The sequence below is a fragment of the Fusarium musae genome, chromosome 4 (assembly GCF_019915245.1).
Source record: "Fusarium musae strain F31 chromosome 4, whole genome shotgun sequence".
Classification (NCBI taxonomy): domain Eukaryota; kingdom Fungi; phylum Ascomycota; class Sordariomycetes; order Hypocreales; family Nectriaceae; genus Fusarium; species Fusarium musae.
In genome coordinates, this window is record NC_058390.1 from 3,352,563 (window position 1) to 3,370,727 (window position 18,165).

Here is an 18,165-nt window from a genome sequence, read left to right on the forward strand (position 1 = left end):
GCACACATGAGGGTGAATTTTACGTTAACTACTTTATACCATTTTGTTTCTCTTTTGCCGTGATGTGGTTGTGTTTTTCATAGGACCCATAAAAGTCCGACTGTGATATCATGAATCTCTTCACTAACGTGTCTCCAACACCACCATGTACCATCATGTCACGCACACCCTCACTCTTCAACTGTCTAATCCGTACCCATCATATAACATCGCGCAAGAAGCTCTCGCGCGTCCGTCGCGCAGCACAGCAACTAAACGTGGATTGGCTGTATGTGCGAAGTGGTGGATCACCAGGGATAATGTTTGCAGAGGGGCGCGATGAGGCTGGTTTGACAGAGTGGGTATCTACAGTGCAAGCGCTGCGGTACAAAGACTTTAAATGTGTTGCGAAACCTGCGAGGGCTGAGGGCGTAGGAAGCAAGACGGGGTTTGATGAGACCGAGTCGGTGAGGGAGTTTGGGAGGGTCATGGACGAGAAGGGCTTGGGGGGTTGGTGGAAGAGGGCGATGGGGTATGAGGGGGAGTGATTGACGCAGTTCATCGTGGCCATACCAGGACATGAGAGAGGAGAATAGCTGCTGGGCAATTGAGGGTGGTGAGAGACGCGTCGTACGCGCGGCCTTGAGGATCGTGAAGGAGGCTAAGATGGTGAGTTGAGGCAATAGATTTGTAATGGACTGATACTAATGTTTGTTCAGCGATCGTCGATATAATCTTGGACTTCGTTGACATCACACTTACAACGCTGAAGCACACGCCTTGACCGGCAGTTCGATCATGAGTCTCTTGATGGACATGGTATCCATGTGTTACATCTACTACGAGACTGAAGCCTCAGGCCATCTGCCTTTCCCGGAATCTATGGCAGTTGCCATGCCATCTTCTCATGAACGGTCACTCTTCCACAACTCAGCAGGATACAAGGCCAAGCAGTCCGTACACTCTCCGCAACCTTCACAGTCCGGCCCCCATTCCCCAGACTGCAAATTCAACCTCCACGATTTGGGCCTTTCGCCATACCAAGGACCAGTCTTCAGGTCAAACCTGTCCGGCCTGGCAGGAAAGTTCTTCCAATAACCACCATCATCTCTATTCATCACCGTGCACACATGCACACCAGTTTTGAGTCCTGCAGCGACAGACTTTGGCAGAATCAGCTCCTTTAGGCCTGCGTCGATGGATCTCCTAGGAGGGGAATCTTTATCATTCTGCGCTTGTCGTTTTTCGACGTCCGCGAGGTAAATAACCTTGAGGTTCTCTAGGACACTCGATCCGATGAGTGCCGCAAGTGTTGAGTCGAGGATATCTGATGGGATATCGTCAGATGTTGAACCATCCGCATGATCGTCCGATCGCCCCCAAATATAAAGAGCTTCAGTACTAACAGGGAAAGAGTCAGAGACGTATTCCGCAAGTTGCTCTGCATTGGGAGAACTATGCATCCGGTAAAGCTCTTCAAGCATCATATCGGACACTGCCAACGTAAACAGCTTCAAGTTTTCAAAGTCTTCAAGGTCATCGAGGCGATAGTTGCTGTTTTGATCGCTGTGCATACCGCCCGGGTTGTAAAGGATGAGTTTTTGTAGTGTCTTCCCATTACTGAAAGACAGCGAGTCTACGAACGTGTCCACGTCGTGAAGATCTTGCCGGCGTTCACTCGCAATCCTCAGAACGACAGAGTCTAAATTCTTCGACGCATTTGCTATGGCTTGGTAATAGTCGGCAGAGAAGCCTGAAGCGCCATCTATGAACAGATGCTTGACGCTCGAAGTGCCGCGTGGAAAGTGATACTGGTCAACCACATCGCAGTGCAAGTAAGGTTCGTCGCCATCTGCAATGTAGTGCAAATCGTTGAAGTAGAGGCTTTCAAGGTTTGGTATGTAGAAAAGGGCTGCAAAGTCGCGGGCATCGCGGTGGAGACTTTTGTCATTCAACAAACATTGATCTGTCTCAATACCAACTGCGATATGTCGCAGGGATTCAAAACCGCGCAGCTCGAGTGGTCCATTCCGTGCACGACGGCATTCTTTGATGACCTTTCTCATCCACTTGAGAGTCGTGTGGCGATCGATATCATTTTTGACGAATCGCAGACTGTGAAGACGAGGACATGTTGCAATGAGGATGAGTTTGAGGAACCCGTCGTAGCCATCCTTTAGACGATACTCAATTGCCTCATTGTCGAATCTTGGATAGGTCCATAAGTCCATTGAAGTTTCGATGTATCTCTCTATGTCTTGCAAATCCAGCCCGTACCTTGTAGGGGAACCGTCAGCAAGGTCGCAAGTCCCAGGAAGTTTTGGAACCCATGGTCGCCAATCCTCCCAAACGTATCGGCTACCCCAGATTTCCAGTTCGCGAACATGCCACCTCTCGATTCTTGCCTTGGCAGTATCCTTGAGTAGATTAACCACAGTTTCTGGCAACAGGTCTGACGTGATTTTGTATTTCGCGTGAGCTTCACGGTGTAGATCTAAGAGAATCCGGCACTGGTGGTGTAGGGTAGTGCAAGTAAGTGCCAAGTCAAGATATGTCGATGGATGGCCATACTCTAAGATCTGGAGGATGAGCTCCTGTGAGAGGCGGAGGAGAGGACATTTGTTTTGGTCCATGGCGCTGCGTTTTGTTGTACATGGAGTGGTGAATGGAGTTGTAAGAAGGTGGATGGGCTCAGGCCTTGCACAAAAACAATTGAAAAACCAACGGAATGGAAAGCACCAAGACATGGAGAGAATGTCGCCGGAAGGAAGCACTGAGGTTGGATTATCCAATGGCAGCTAAGGCAAGTAGACCGAAGGAGCACTTGCCGGACTTTCAGTGAATCAGCGGCTTGAATATTATTAGGCAGGTGCTAGGTAGGCAGGCAGGTTATGGAAACCAGGAAGCTGAGCCAACATATTGCTTCAAGGAAAGACGCCTCCATTTCACACAAGCATCGGGCAAATCAGCGAGAGCATAGTACAATGAAATATTCTATAACTACTAATTAAAAAGTAAAGTGCAGTATTCTGCACGGGATATCATACAGAAGCCAATCCGTTCAACCCATCATCTAAACATGACAATTCCGTAAAGTGATTTTCATCCATTAAGCATCGACCCGTCCATTAATGCCCAAATCAAATGCCTTAAGCAGCAACCATGAAACCAGCGACACCGACAGCGGCAACGGCAGCGAACAAGTTGGCACCACGAGGAGCAGCGGCGTTGGTCTTGTCAGCGTCATCAGAGCCACCAGAGCCGCCAGCGCTACCAGTTGAAGAAGCACCAGGAGTAGCGAATGTCTCGAGAACAGTCTTGAGCTGGACAGTCTCTGTGGTGGTAGCAGCAGTAAAGATGACGGTTCCAGGAGTAGGGCAAGCGGCCAGATTGGCATCGTTGGCATCCTCCCCATCAAGGCACTTGTCAACAAGCTCCTGCATATCATCGGCCTTCTCGTTGGACCACTCAACCACGGCGGTCATGTAGCTCAAGAGTTCCGAAGACAGCGAAGAGGGAGCAGTGAGAGTGCAAGGGTCGGTGGTCTCAGCAGTAAGAGCCCAGGACTCGAGGTCCCTGTTGGCAGTGGGTGCGCTTCGGAGGATAGAGATGGCAGAGCTCTGGCACTCCTCCTTGTCGTCACGCTCAAAGATGGCATTGACAGAGCGCTTGTTGGGGGTAAAGCTGGGGATGTGCTTGCCGACGTGGAGAGTCTCGAAGATGTGAACGACGTCAACGCGCTTGACTTGAGTGGCAGAGACGGCGGTAGCAGCCGCAGCGGCGAGTAGGGAGATGTACTTGGTCTGCATATTGGTGGTTGGTTTGTTATAAGCGAGTGAAGATATTCGAAAGTGAACAAGAGAGATTTTCTTTGAGAGATGCTTTGTGAATTATGATCCCGAAGACGTGTGAGGACACAGGCTACTTATAGTTGACGCCAACGATGTGATGAGTTGGGACATGGCCGCTACAACGTGCCATTTCCGCCTGGGCAAAGAGTCACCGGCCAGACCAAGGGAAATTTTGGGAGGCACAGTTAATGGGAACCGCGGGAGCATCCAATGAGGAGAATGGGATTGATCTTGGCGGAGGATTTAGAAGATCACCCCTGGCAAGGCTGAGTGGACCCTCCAGGTTGATCGCGCTGCAGAAGCGAAGCGAGGATCCAGGGCATCTCCACTGAGTTTGTTGGTTCATTACGGTCTAGGTCAATGCGTTGTCTAGCCTAGAGATGAAGAAGGTGTTAGATGCTTACACTTATGACTCTTCCATTCTATGCAACGTTTCTCGTGAGTGCATAGTCTGGGCTCATATCTCACTGTCGCATTCATCAATTAATACACCGCCCGTCACCTCAAACAGGAGACAGAATGCTAAAATCAACCTTGTGTGCAGCACTCTCGTTGGGCTCTAGGCTAGCTCTAGGCTCTAGCTGCCTGGCCTAGCCTGGCAAGGCTAATGTGGCGTATGGGACCTCGCTGTAGCCAATCGCTTAGGGCGGGAAACCTGCAACTCTATTCGTATCTTTTCCTCATCCGTCGGCCGTTTCCTTTCTCAGAAGGTGGCTGAGTTTTCTCTGATGCTGCTTATATCCGCTTCACTAACATCACAGCCATCGGATCTGCTTTTGATGGCCATACACGTGCCTCAAGGGATATGCTCTATGACTTCATTCTTGGGATCGGCGATTTTTGCCTCGCAAGGTGGGCGAAGAAAAAGCCTTGGCAAGGCAGGAACTGTCGATTTCCAGCTGCACTGCTGCCACTGGGCTCTTGGCAGAATCTCGACCAGCGAAGAACAAAGCCAAGCATGAAGAACCAGTCAAAACCAACATCACAACACCACCAAAAATGATCAACACAATACAAACCAAAAGTTGAAAACTTCAAAAAGATGAAACTGAATGCGTAATCTGGGAATCGAACCCAGGGCTCCCCGACGCTGCTCGAATGGCAACGGAGAATTTTACCACTAAACCAATTACGCTGTTGGATTGTTGAAAACTCAGCCGCCAATGTGGTACTATGTTCGTTAGGTGAAGACTTAACTGAGCTGTTGAGCGTGGAGGCACTTGTGCAGAGATGAAGAATACTAAAGAGAGGATAATTCAAAGGGAAAAGAATGAACTTACCTAGTACTTAATTGAGTTGAATATTGGCTTTAGATATTTCTCGGTTACGTCATTCTTTGCTCACGCTCTTTTTATATCTTTCATTAATATAGTCCCGGACTACCCTCCGCCGTGGCTTGCCAATCACAGTCCGAGTTGCCCTCTCCAACGACACTTGTCACAACGAGTTGTCTAATCACAAGCTCCGGAGCTGTAAACTCTACATATGTGGTGTAACGCTTAGAGTCCTGAAGGCTTGTTTTAAGCATGCGGTCTTTACCCATCTCATGGACACGGGTTACCCCCCCATTTACATAAACCGTCCCCTCCTGAGTTTCTCGTTTCCTGTGACGATTTCCCTCCTCCATCCTGCGAGACTCCTGGACCTCAAGCTACAACATTCTCATAAACTCAGTACCGTTTTATTATTGATCCAACCGTGCTGCTTTTACTGTATCGTCCAGCCGAGTCACGGAAAGCCTTCACGTGGACTTATCATTCAGAGCAAGGAATTTGAGGTAAGTAAGACAAACGTCTCTTAAATGTCACGTCCATGAACACCGCCATCCCAAATCAGAAAAGAAAGTATTGGTGTTGGGAGAGCAGGTATTAAGTTGGCATTCTTTATTCCTGTGCTCACCACTTAATAGCATAACTCTCCCGGCCGATAGTAAATTCAATATGAATTATCAACATGTTGACATAGACGATCTGGACGTTCCTATCGAGGTCGCGATTGCTGAGCTCGTGGAGGGTATCAACAATGCGGAACGGGAGATAGCAATGTCTCTTTCCATCACAGACTTCATGTATGCTGCAAAATGGGATGACGCTATTGCTATTCTGGGTCTTATTAGAGCCGGCCATAGCAAGGAGGCAGTATATCATGCTGTTTGTGAACAACAAGCCAAGGCATCAAACAGAAAGTAGCTGCCTGACTCAATTTATGCTTGAAGCTGTAGCAAATATTAAATCACGGCTTTTGTAATGCAGTGAACCGTGGAGCTAGCAGTAGAAATTTATACAGTAAACAATCTGTGGACAGTCCAAAGACATGCCGGATGGACTGGCTCATTATCAGTTGTTGGAAGCAGAGACTTGCCGATAACTAATTATAACATCATTCAATATTCTCTCCTGGGGCACGACAACCCGACTTGAGAGCATTGAGAGAGCTATCGACATCATGCTCAGTAATAACCCAAGTTGGTATCCACAATATCAACAGGCGAACTGAGCCTTGTCGGAATATCGACTATATTGTTCATGTTGACAATCAGTTGACCCTTCATCAGGTCAAGCTGAAGTGGTTGGATAGGACGCATGTGGTTGCAGATATCGGCTGGACGACATGGCGAAGAGACTTGGATTTTTTTTTCAGCTGGGAGACGGAGAAAGAATTCAAGACCTGTCAGAGGCCATAGGACATCTTAGACACGGAGCCTGCTATAGATTTCGTTATGGTGTAGGAGAGGTCATTGCCGGTTATGTGAGCACACATATCGGTGCCGGAGTGGTATTGTATTTACTTGATTTTGATTACACATCTGCGGTCTGAATGTGAAGAGAAACTACTGGTTGTTTATGTAGTGACATGCAACTCTTCGATTGCACCCAGATTGATTACATGATGTGATTGTTATCAGGCTGGGGTTCTCTGAGAGTGAGTGCTTCAAGTATCAAGCGGTCAGCCCGGGCACATGCACTTTATACAGCCTGCTTTCCCTCTCCCAATGAGATGATGAGTTGCAAGCCTCATTGCTTTTTCTGACATGGATGATATGATTTGGAGTCACGACAACCAATGCTTTTTGCAGGGGTTCTCAATTCAAAAAAACGTCCAAGACACAGGCAAAAAAATCGACAAATTTTGAATTCAGTTTACCATAAGAAGCCGAACTGTCCCGCAATGAATTCCACCTCTCCTACTCTTCTATTCATCCTTTTACCTGGATTTTCTTCATTTATAGCACCTTGAACCTCCGTATTGAGGTACCTATAGTGTCGATGTCTGACTCAGTGGATTCAACCAACCCTGGCGGTGCTGCTGGTGGTGATGCACCCCCAACAAAGCCTTCGCTGAAAGTAAGTTGCTTCCGTATAGACCACAATACAATGCGAGACTAAGTGGTACTAATATGTTGAGATCAGACCATAGAGGAGGCCCAAACTGGTGTGAATACCTATGAGGAAAATTTACTCTTGTGCATTGGTGGTGGCCAAGGTGACACATACATTGATTCTCCCTGGGAACAGACGGAGAGCAATACGCCACAGACAGACGAACCATCGTTTCTGCCATTCAGATCGATCCAGGCAGTGCCTACAGAGGCCATGTCATCTTCTGGGCCTTCGCATTCGGGACCTTCTTATACTGCTCCAACCCAGAGCGTCTCGCATGCAAGCAATCCTCGCCTCGACGAGGTGATACAGCGTCTGATTGATGATTATCGCCCGTTGCCGTGGCTCCCGGAGTTTTCATGGCAGGACGCCCGCATTTGTTTTGATGGTCAGCCACTGGAGCTGCCAGCAACACGCGATGGCCAGTTTTCGAGAGGTGGCCCTGGCTCAGAGCATGAGTCTTCGATATCTCAGAGGTCCCTTCCCCGTATAAGAGAGCCCAATCGTGGACATGACAAGTTTCAGATATCTGGAGTTACTGGCGTTGGAGGTTGGTATGAGAACAACCCCCCGGAGAAACTGGAGGTAGCATCAGCAATATGCTCGGTTTCAACCGATATTTCACTATCTGAAAACACTTTCAAGGGAGATTTCATTGAAGCGGGTTTGCCTGCACATGTGGAAATTGCCTTACAGAAGACCGTCAACAACATAGTTGAAACACTGGTCGACGAGTTCTGCAGATCCTATGCGCCACAGAAACAGTCTCTCGCAGCAAAGCGCAAGCTGGATGATCAAAGCTCCAATACTTCGACCAAGAGAAGTCGGACAACAACTACGCGGAAAGGTGCCAAGCCTGGAAGCCGCAAAGGCCAGACTATAGGCGGTGATGGAGAAAGTGAGGATGAGGAATCTAGTGGCAATAAGCACAGCCCGTCCGGAACTGATACATCTGTCGAACAAATCCGCTTTCTGGCTTGTCCATTCATGAAGTGGAATCCCAGAAAGCACAGAGACTCTTACATAAAGAAGATCAGGGATATCTATGGTCTCAAAAAGCACTTACAGGAGAAACACTTCGTCATCTACTGCCCTAAGTGCTTCATGACGCCCCCGCAAGATGCAGGGGGCATCCCTCCTCATCCATGCATCGAAACACCTGGTCTTCTGACACGGCACCGCCCAGTCGGACTTGTTACGATGGATATGCAAGCCGCGATCAGAGAAAGACCTGGCACCAGGTTGTCTCAAAAGGAGAAATGGGAGAGAATCTTCAAGGTTATATTTCCCGAGGAGCCGATCCCTTCGAACCCTCACCTCGATCATGAGATGGCGCTTTTGCTCTGCAAACTTGAAAACTTCGTTTGCGAGCCATCTGTGAAGGCCCGAATTCGCCATGCGAAACAGGAGTCTCAGCTTGAATCTGAATTGGATGGTGCATGGAAAAGGATTGACGAGCTTGTTCTTGAAAGACTGGTACCACGGATTTTGGACGTCTTGAGTGCCAATACCAATGGGATGAACTCTGGGATAACTTCTGAGCCTGGCCAAGTAGCAGTCGATCATGCACAGTCCATTTCGACTATGGAAAGCGGCATACCTGATAACTCATACAACCTTGGTTCGAGGGGCTTCGGGTCTAACCAGGACGAAACCACCATATTTCAGTCTAGTGGGTTGATGGAAGTCGACAACACTACGACTCCGGCCCCAGAACTAGTTGCTAACCAGCCAGAAACTGGAGTTGGGGAAGATCTTGATCATCTTGAATTCATTGACAACTACGGATCTTCCTGTTCAGATATCGCTACAAGCATGAACTTTGAAGAGGTTTGGAGTGATCCCTTTTCGAGGCCTGGAGTAGGGGATACTCCTTGGTACGGTGGACAAGAGGTGTTTGAGACGGGGCTCGATCAAACGAGAGGCGACGAGACTCTTTTCCAGTGGTCTTAGCGTATATTATACTGCTCTCGATTTCATTGATGCACTGGGCACTTGTTCTATTCTTAGATTACTGTTCTCGATTCGTTGGAATTCGAAGTTCTTAACGATGCGTGCCGCCCATATATAGACATTTTGATATCAATCCAACCATGGAAAAGCAAAGTTACAATCGAGACTCTGAGATGGCTCAGACAGATTTTCACCGGAACACGAGTCCTCCGAATCTATATCGTCGCTGTCTTGGGCCCTGAGCCTCAGCCCCCAAAGTCTTGACTCCTCCGACTCGAGCTGGAATGCCCTTTGTTCCACGTTAACCATATCATCCAGTAATCTCTTCAAAGTCTGTTGTGTCTCTATCGTGGATGAGCAGAACTCCATGTCTCTGACGCCTTCTAGTAAGCTTTTGGATAGCGACCGCCGTTGAAGATATAGTTTTTGCTTCTCGTGTAATAGTTGATGAACTGCCGTTGACGTTAGAGGAGTTGCAAGAGATCTGGTGTGCGACTCACGGTTCTGTTGTGCATTTGGCCAATGGCAAGTCTGGCATAGAGCTGTGCATTCAGAGCACTGTGCTTGTCCGTTCGCTCGTACGCATTTTCTGCGGTTTCGGAGACAGAATAGACATGATGATAGGGCTGTGGTCTTTGGCTTTAGCTGCTTGGTTGTTGTGCTTCTAGACTTGCGAACTCGAGGCTTGCTCAGTTGCTTTTTTGTTTGGGAAGTCATGGCGATGTGTGTGTACTTGATAGTAGACTGATTCTGGAAGAATGACTTCCCCGCGATGTTGTTAACTAGTCAGAGCAGGTAGGTTAAAATGGTCGACGGCGTATGAAGAATAATGACTTGGGGTTAGAATCTATAGGCATATCAATTACCGAGCATCAGTTGCCGTATGAAGAGCCGAGGCCTCTGCTACGGGTTTTGGTCTCATGATTAACTGAGACTGTTTGGAGAACGGGCGGCTTTAGCTCCAGACGCCGAAGCAGAGACCGAAGGTCGGCAAACGGCAAATGCCTCCATAAATAAATAGTCAAGCTTCGTATCGGCGTACGAGCACGTGGATTGAAGAATCATCTGCCGTGATATGAATAGTAATAAAAATATTGAATACAATTTTGTGGCTGTTTTGTCTTCAGATGCCGAGCAGCGCCCCCTTGACGCCGCTGGCGAGCTGAGCTCTCCAAATCTTGTGCTCGTTCAGCATAAACAACTCCCCATTTCGACCAAAGCAAAAGTTCGCAACACCGCCAGAAACAAGAATCTTTCCGAGTAAGACGCCACCTGGTGACCAGACGTTTACGCCATCGCCGCAACCACTGTAAACGTTGCCCTTCGTATCGCATTTGATGCCGTCGGGGATTCCGGTGTCTGCCATGGCGAACACTCTCTTGTTGGTGAGGAATGGTTCGCCGGAGATGTTTGACAGGTCGAAAGCATAGCTGTTGGAGGTAGAAAGTTAGCAAGATATAATTAATGGTCTTGTGTGCCGTCGGCGGCTTACATGGTCCTTGCTCGGGTGTCATCAGTGGTTCCATCACCGTGAATCCAGTCCGTATCAGTGACATAGACGACCTTCTCATCAGGACTGAATGAGATACCGTTTGGTCTGCCAAATCCATCTGCCACAACTCGAACTGACCCGTCTTTAGGATCATATCGATAGACCTGGTTTGGTAACTGGGGAGCTGGCCTTATACCCTGCTCGTAGCCATAAATTGGATCTGTGAACCAGAGAGAGCCATCAGAATGAACAACAACGTCATTCAGAGAATTGAAATCTCGCCCGTAGAATGAGTTAACGAGAGCTGCGCATCTGTAAGGTGCGGTAGGCTGCATAAAGACAAGACCTCCCGGCGCAGTCAGGGATCCTTGCGAGCAGAATAATACGCCGCCATTGTAGTTCACGCCACCATTTGCCATGATAACGTCAGGCGCGTTGACTTCTTCGCAGCTAATGAATTTCCCATCGGGAGAGAGTTGGACCTTGCTTATTTGGATCGTCTTCTGGCCGGTCGTAGGGTCTGGGAACTGGTTGCTCGTGATGAACAGGGCATTTTCTTCTGGAATGAAGACGCCAGCTTCGTGGGCAAATGGATATTGGTCATTCTCATGGATCACCTCGACCGTTGAAGAGGCGTCAAAGATGGCATTGGCCCCTTCGTTGTAAATCTTGAATGACATCGTGCCGAGCGGTAGTCAGGGTTGTATTCCGAGGTTGAAGTGCTGGGGTAGCTCGACAAGCGGGATATGAAGAGAAAGATAGAATAGCATAACAAATATCGGGGTATCGGGCTTTGGAATTTGGAGGTTGAGCTGGGTTACCTGCCGTTACCCCTCAGCGGCTAATGCTGGTCTTGATTCCATTCCCAATGTGGAAATATCTGCAGCGCGTGGCTCATATGCCGAAGCCACTCAGCGAGAATACGTAAACTCTGTGCATATGAACGATTACGACACCCAATCAAGCATTATTCGGTATTAATCGCTATCCATATACTTTAAAATGACATCATGTAAGATGTTTCAACAACAGTGATTACTATTCGCTCCTTTATCCCCTTTGAAGCCGTCAACTAAATCTTCAAGACTATTTTACAACTCGTGAATAGTACATCCTCAACTCTCAACTCTCAATACTAATTCTGAATAGATTAAGCAGCAGTCTTGTTGCCAACTGTCTCCATCATGACAACTGCAGCATTGGTCTTCTCATCGACCTGGCTGATGATGTCCTCTCCACCAAAGAGGTGGTCAACATCCTCCAACTCGAGACCCTTGGTCTCAGGGAAGAAAAGGAAGATGATAGGAACCCAGAGACTGTTCAGGACGGCAAAGATGATGTATGTCCTCCAGCCAATGTTGTCAATAGAGATGGGAGTGATTTGAACAATCATCTAGATAAGAATTAGCAGAGCTATGGGCTTGAAAAGGGCGTGAGCCATACGTAGTTGAAGATCCAGTTAGCAGCGGTAGAGATGGATGAACCACGCTGCCTAAGGCGAAGAGGAAGAATCTCAGAGCTGCAATATGTCAGTAGTGAAACACAAAACTTGATATGGGCAGTTCTTACGGATAGACCCAGACTGTGGCCTGGAAACCAATAGTAAAGGCACCCTGGAAGACAAACAGCATAGCTGCAGCTGAAATGCCAGCAGCATGTGCCGTGGCAGTGTTGTTCTCAACCTGGTAGATCAAGCCTGCCTGGACAGCCATAGTGGCAGCCATGACGCTGATCATAGATAGGAGCTTTACATGTCAGCTTAGTGTTTAAGGAGAGCACTTGGCAGTACTCACAAGAGGTCTTCGTCCAATGCGATCAATCAAGACCCAAGGAATGAAAGAGGCAACAAAGAACCATGTCTGGAGGAAACCTGACATGAGGGCTGACATATGAGCAGAGAAACCGATGCTCTTCTCAAAGAGGGTGCTTGAGTAGTCTACAGATGATCAACATAGCTCATTAACATGATAAATAAGGCCTTAAACTTACAAATGATACTGTTGATCCCGCCTAATTGTTGAGCTGCCTGCAGGAAACAAGCCAAAAGAAGTCTCTTGCGAGACTTGATGCTATCTTCCTTGAGGAGATCCTTCCAGGAACCTGCACCAACAGATGTCTCGTAGGCGACAGTCTGGGTAATGATACTATGAAGAACCTGAACTTGAGGATCATCAGTAGAAGTGCCCTGGATTTGAGCAAGGACTTTGAGGCACTCCTCAGGTCTGTCATGGGCTGCTAGCCAACGTGGTGTCTCGGGAATAACAAACAGGAGACCCACGATAGCCAGAATAGGAACACATTGAAGAATGACAGGAACACGCCAAGCATAGCTGCTAGTGTGGGACGATAGGGCATAGTCGATCCAGTAAACGAGGAAAATACCGAAGTTGAGAGTTGAAAGCTGAGCGCAAACAACTATATACCATTAGGTGGTGATTTCTCATGATCGAGGACCACAACTCACAGATACCACGACTTGACTTGGGACTAAACTCAGCCTGCATGACAGGAACAGTAGAGTTGACAGTACCCATGCCAATACCCGCGACAATACGGCCAACGATCATCATAGCTCGTGTGTAGGAAGCGGCTTGGAGAACGGCACCGATGATCAAGAACATGCAACCAACGAACACAGAGCGTCGGCGGCCGAGCTTCTCACCCCAGATAGAGGAGAAGACAGCACCAAAGAAACATCCAACTAACAACTGTGAGTGACCAACATAGTACATTGGGGAAGTAGAGCGTACTCTCGTAAATGGCGACAATAACGCCGATCATATCAGAATCGGGACTATCAAAGGTGTCTTTGAAAGCCGTAGTGTTGACAAGGCCTCCCATGAGGCCATTGTCATAACCGATGAGCATAAAACCCAACGACGTCAAGACACTGACGGTCAAGATGAGACTCTGGCCTTGCAACTCCATGATGAACAGTTGGTCGAGTAAACAAACAATGAAATAGAGTGTTTGAGATGCCTTGGATCGTGGAGAACGAAAATTAAATTCAAAAAGTAGAGACGGAGGATGGGTTAATAAAGACCAGCCCACATTCCCAAGCTTAATACGACTCTACTCCATGGGGACCCCATGTTTGCGGGGGAGGTTACTCTTTCTCCAGGATTCATTAGTTAGTGAGAGCTAATTTCAATTGCCGTCGGTGTTTGAAAAAAGGAGTTGCCGATGGTAAATGGCTTCGGAATAGCGGCAGAGCTAAGCTTTTAGCTTCTCGCCCTTTATAAGATGAGCAAGTAAAGTCAATAACCAAGACTTGCATGATTTGCATAAACAAGTTTGGAATCGTGCAAGGATGGCGCTTCGATTGCAGACGATAGACAACAACCTCAAAGGCCGATTGGCTTTGGTGACGGGTTCAAGGTGAGTTGGGTATTCTATTGGAGGTGTATTGTCAGCCAGACTAACGATTTTGTAGTGGCGGAATAGGTTCCGCTGTTGCGAGAGCCTTTGCTGCTCAAGGTTGTGATGTTGGCCTGCATTATGCTTCTAGTAAAGAAAAGGCAGATAAACTTGCACAAGAGCTGAGTGAGACATACCCGTCTCAGCTGTTTGTGCCTGTGCATGCAGACCTTTCACAAAGAGAGTCGACAAGAGCTTTGGTCTCAAGCTTATTGAGCCAAGATGTTGTATCATCCAAGCACAAAGCAGTTTCCATCTTGGTGGCAAATGCTGGTCTCGGAAGACGGATCCGCGATGTTGCGGAGATTGGAGAAGATGATTGGGATGAGATGATGGAGGTCAACAGCCGAAGTCAGTTTGTCGTTACCAAAGCTTGTCTTGCTGGTATGAGACAGCAAGGCTGGGGGCGCGTTATACTGGTCGGAAGTATTGCTTCCCGTGGAAGCGGGCTGAATGGATGCCATTATGCTGCTTCAAAGGGTGCTCTGACGTGAGTAACACAGAAAGTCTCGTGTGATTACGCTGACAACCATAGTTCGATGGGTCAGAATTTGGCCACTTTGTTGGCACCTGAAGGCGTTACAGTCAATATCGTAAGTTCTTTGATGCTTCTATCAAACTCTATAAAACTAACGGTTTGTGTAGGTCTCGCCAGCTATGATTGGCTCCACGGGCATGATCCCACCGCCCATCTCAGAGTACGATCTTCCCTTTGGCCCACTATGAACTTGGCTGATATTTGATTGTAGAACATGGAACAAAGGGTGTGATTTGGATGAGTTGAAAAAGACTGACCCCGGTCTCGCTATCGCCGCATCCATTCCAGTTCATCGTCTAGGCTCGCCCAATGAGGTTTGTGAAGCGATCATCATGTAAGTCCTGTTGAACGCACTGATTTTATTGTCTAATATGTGCTATAGGTTGGCAAGAAATGGATACATGACTGGACAAGATATTCTACTTAGTGGTGGTTTGAAATAGATGACTAGACTCTGACTTCATGGGCAACTGGAACAACCGTAAAATTGACTAGAATTTAGAATAGATATTTCTTACAGTGTGATTATCATGTATTAGAACCAAACATTTTGGCTGCAAGTATATCCTCTTATTCCCGATCCCTCGTTCACATCAGATGTTTAAAGTCGGAGCAGGAGGAATATCCACAAATTATTTTCTTAGGCGACCCATTCCCTTGGAGATGCAAGCTCTTTAGTGCTTTAGTGTGATACGATTCAAAGGCCGGGGTTTTCAGATTCAATAGCCATCACCAATAATCCTCAGCTTCCATGTCATTTCTAGAATCTAGATCCCCTAGTCACTTTCTGTAGCGGACTATTCCGTCTAGCTCAGTATCTTCAAGTCCTGTGACATCGGTACATGTCCATAGCTCAAAGCTTAACCCAAGCCATACCATTCTAGGCCTCGTAGGCCGATGTCGTCGTATGATTAGTTAAACAAGACCCTCATCATATTCAAATGCCGCGTTCCCCCCCTTCTCCCCTCCTCTCGGTGTTTGAAATCCCTCCACTCCAACGCATGATGACACCGCCGACGGGACCAGAGACCGAGAAGAGGGTTTCGAGAGCCTGCGTGAGCTGCAGATCTCGTAAGACCCGATGCGACCTGTAAGTCATGCCAATTGCCGACTCTGGCTAGGGAAATCAATTGATGTGTGAGAAGTGATTCGACTGGCGTGCCTGGAGACCCTCCGTGTCGGCGATGCATCGAGAAGAATCAAGAATGTATCCTCGCTACTTCTCGACGCGGTGGTCGTCGTATCAAGGGGCAACGTCTCGGTTACTCTAGATCAACAAATGATTCCCACCAAGCATCGCCAAGCAGACCAATCAACCGAATGAATTCAGTGCCAGCACAAGTTCAAGAACCCCGTGAACCAGACCAACATAGTGAATGGCTGTCATCAAATCTTGGGTCACCTCTAGATCAACAATCAGAGGATGATGAAGAGCCTACAGGTGATGCGGTGCGACTCAAGGGTCACTTCACATCGTCGGATCTCTTGAATCCCTCTGATGCTTTGGATCTGCTGGCTCATGTGGCTGATATGGAACCCGAGGGACATGCACAAACGCAAGATACTGAAGGTGATCCCGAAAATTCGACAAGGATGGCAAACATATCCCAGGGTGTTTGTGACTATCCACCGGTTACTTCTGGAGCATTGACCCTTTCTGAGGCATCCTTTCTCATTGAACAGTCAGTTTATCTACACGCATACTTTCGAATGTAGACTAACAGGAAAGCTACCATGACAACTTTCACATCTTCTTCCCTATCGCCTACAGCGCAGCCTTCGACTCCAGCCGTATCCTAGAACTAATCGAACACGAACCATATCTCATCACAGCCATCCTCACCGTCGCCACAAAAGATGATCCCTCGTGGTCCAGGGCCCATAATGCCTGTGCAAGACACATGGAGACTCAAATCTCAAAGCTGATATACACTGGGTCTACCACCGTCGGTGCTGTAGAAGCATTGTTGATACTCGCTGAATGGGCACCTCAGCCACTGGAAGAGAACCTCATGATCGGATGTGGCAAAGAGGACCAGGGGTCGTGGATGCTGGTTGGTGTTGCTATTCGTCTTGCATACCTTCAGAACCTTGAGCAGACTGGTCTTGTGCAGAGAGTTGAGGGTGCGCCGGAACATCTCAGCAGAAAAAGGATAGCTTGGGCTGGTAAGTAACTTAATCTCCACCATGTGGTTCTCTATAGTTACTAACGGGAAGAAAGCTTGCTATATGAGCGATCGTCAAGTTTCAATACGACTTGGGAAAGGATTCTGGTCTCGTGGGCCAGGTCCATCCGTGAATCTTCGAGCGGCCGACTTTCCATATCTTCAAACACAAAAGCTGGGCAACGATAACCTCGCTCTCCTTTTTCAAGCACATCTTGAAATCACTCAGTTATTCAGTAACGCACATGATATTCTATATTCGTCAAGTAGTCATAGAGAGCAACTATACATAGGCGGAGAATACGTGAGATATATAGTAAGTAAAGCTGTTCGACATTTTATGGCATCGTATAGCTGACTTTGTAGGACGACTTCTCCTCAGTCCTCCGTAGATGGAAACTCTCCTGGGGCGGTCTCAGCTTCATCCCCCGCGTCAAAGCATCTCTCATGTTATCGTATGATTTTCTTCGTCTATATATCAATGCATTCGCTTTCCAGGCAAACCTAAATCGCATTGTCCGACGATCAAAGAAGAGACCATCGGGTCCTTTATTCTCGGAACTCGCCGCTGCCCCAGACGCAAGGTTCATTTACGAGTCTATCGATGCAGCAAATTCTATCTTGTGCACGCTCAACAGCTTCATAGACCCTACCGAAGCCTTTAAGTATATGCCGCTAAAGTTTTATCTTTACGTTATCTATGCTGCAGTATTTCTGTTCAAGGTAAGCATTTCTCAACTCTATTCCCGGGTACTTCTGACAATAATCATCCGCAGGCCATTTTTGCTGGAGCTATCAAACCGTCAGAAGCACGAGGTGTGCGACGTGCCATCTACGAGACTATTTCTCGTCTACAGAAAACCTCAAATAATCAACAGGGTCTCGGTCAGCGCTACGCTAGGTCTCTTAGGCTTCTGTGGCTGAAGATGCTCGGAAAGTCAAGATCACGGAACCCCGAAGTTGAAGGACGATCAGACTCGTTGGCCTTGACCAGCCACGGAGCTTTACAGTCACAAGCTGAATCAAGCGAAGGACATATGAACTCTGATCCATTCAACAGCTTTTCGTGGAAGGATCTGCATTCTTTGGGGGAGTTTATATCAAATGATGGGACCTCACTTTTCAATGATAATTTCATCATAAGCCCAGAACAGGACTCGGTGCAAGGGGCCGAAGGACCTGAACATTTCAGCGGGAACTTTTATTCTGGCTCGCTGGGTGAGATCGATATAATTTTCTAATAAACTACCCACGAGCATGGAAATTCAAGGGAATACAATCAAAAGTCTTGTGGCATTGTGAGCTGTGCGGCTTCGGCCATTCGGTTCACACCTCACATCACCAGCGGGAATACTCTCCTATTCTCGCTCTTCTTGCTTTGTTCGGCTTA

General features: G+C 47.8%; 7 protein-coding genes and 1 non-coding gene across 8 annotated transcripts; 3 read left to right on the forward strand and 5 right to left on the reverse strand.

Moving 5' to 3' along the window:
- Window positions 1-884: 884 nt before the first annotated feature.
- J7337_005962 (uncharacterized protein) lies at window positions 885-2,612 on the reverse strand (the record flags this gene model as incomplete). The annotated part of the gene is made up of 1 exon (XM_044823632.1): window positions 885-2,612. One exon carries the CDS (start codon window positions 2,610-2,612, stop codon window positions 885-887), a length of 1,728 nt encoding a protein of 575 aa, XP_044682123.1.
- Window positions 2,613-3,128: 516 nt separating this feature from the next.
- Window positions 3,129-3,788, reverse strand: J7337_005963 (uncharacterized protein; the record flags this gene model as incomplete). Its single annotated transcript, XM_044823633.1, has 1 exon — window positions 3,129-3,788. The coding sequence occupies one exon, from the start codon at window positions 3,786-3,788 to the stop codon at window positions 3,129-3,131; it is 660 nt and encodes a 219-aa protein (XP_044682124.1).
- A 1,095-nt stretch (window positions 3,789-4,883) lies between these two features.
- On the reverse strand, window positions 4,884-4,965 carry J7337_005964. The gene has a single exon. It is a non-coding gene; the product is annotated as a tRNA-Gly (tRNA).
- Window positions 4,966-7,096: 2,131 nt separating this feature from the next.
- J7337_005965 (uncharacterized protein) lies at window positions 7,097-9,163 on the forward strand (the record flags this gene model as incomplete). Its single annotated transcript, XM_044823634.1, has 2 exons — window positions 7,097-7,174; window positions 7,241-9,163. The coding sequence occupies 2 exons, from the start codon at window positions 7,097-7,099 to the stop codon at window positions 9,161-9,163; spliced, it is 2,001 nt and encodes a 666-aa protein (XP_044682125.1).
- Window positions 9,164-10,286: 1,123 nt separating this feature from the next.
- On the reverse strand, window positions 10,287-11,335 carry J7337_005966 (uncharacterized protein; the record flags this gene model as incomplete). Its single annotated transcript, XM_044823635.1, has 2 exons — window positions 10,287-10,593; window positions 10,656-11,335. 2 exons carry the CDS (start codon window positions 11,333-11,335, stop codon window positions 10,287-10,289), a joined length of 987 nt encoding a protein of 328 aa, XP_044682126.1.
- Window positions 11,336-11,805: 470 nt separating this feature from the next.
- J7337_005967 (uncharacterized protein) lies at window positions 11,806-13,583 on the reverse strand (the record flags this gene model as incomplete). The annotated part of the gene is made up of 7 exons (XM_044823636.1): window positions 11,806-12,048; window positions 12,099-12,174; window positions 12,225-12,400; window positions 12,449-12,591; window positions 12,645-13,070; window positions 13,120-13,356; window positions 13,406-13,583. 7 exons carry the CDS (start codon window positions 13,581-13,583, stop codon window positions 11,806-11,808), a joined length of 1,479 nt encoding a protein of 492 aa, XP_044682127.1.
- Window positions 13,584-13,965: 382 nt separating this feature from the next.
- J7337_005968 (uncharacterized protein) lies at window positions 13,966-14,798 on the forward strand (the record flags this gene model as incomplete). The annotated part of the gene is made up of 4 exons (XM_044823637.1): window positions 13,966-14,033; window positions 14,089-14,562; window positions 14,608-14,665; window positions 14,718-14,798. 4 exons carry the CDS (start codon window positions 13,966-13,968, stop codon window positions 14,796-14,798), a joined length of 681 nt encoding a protein of 226 aa, XP_044682128.1.
- Window positions 14,799-15,930: 1,132 nt separating this feature from the next.
- J7337_005969 (uncharacterized protein) lies at window positions 15,931-18,016 on the forward strand (the record flags this gene model as incomplete). The annotated part of the gene is made up of 5 exons (XM_044823638.1): window positions 15,931-16,292; window positions 16,382-16,776; window positions 17,069-17,091; window positions 17,142-17,498; window positions 17,552-18,016. 5 exons carry the CDS (start codon window positions 15,931-15,933, stop codon window positions 18,014-18,016), a joined length of 1,602 nt encoding a protein of 533 aa, XP_044682129.1.
- Between the last annotated feature and the right edge of the window lie 149 nt (window positions 18,017-18,165).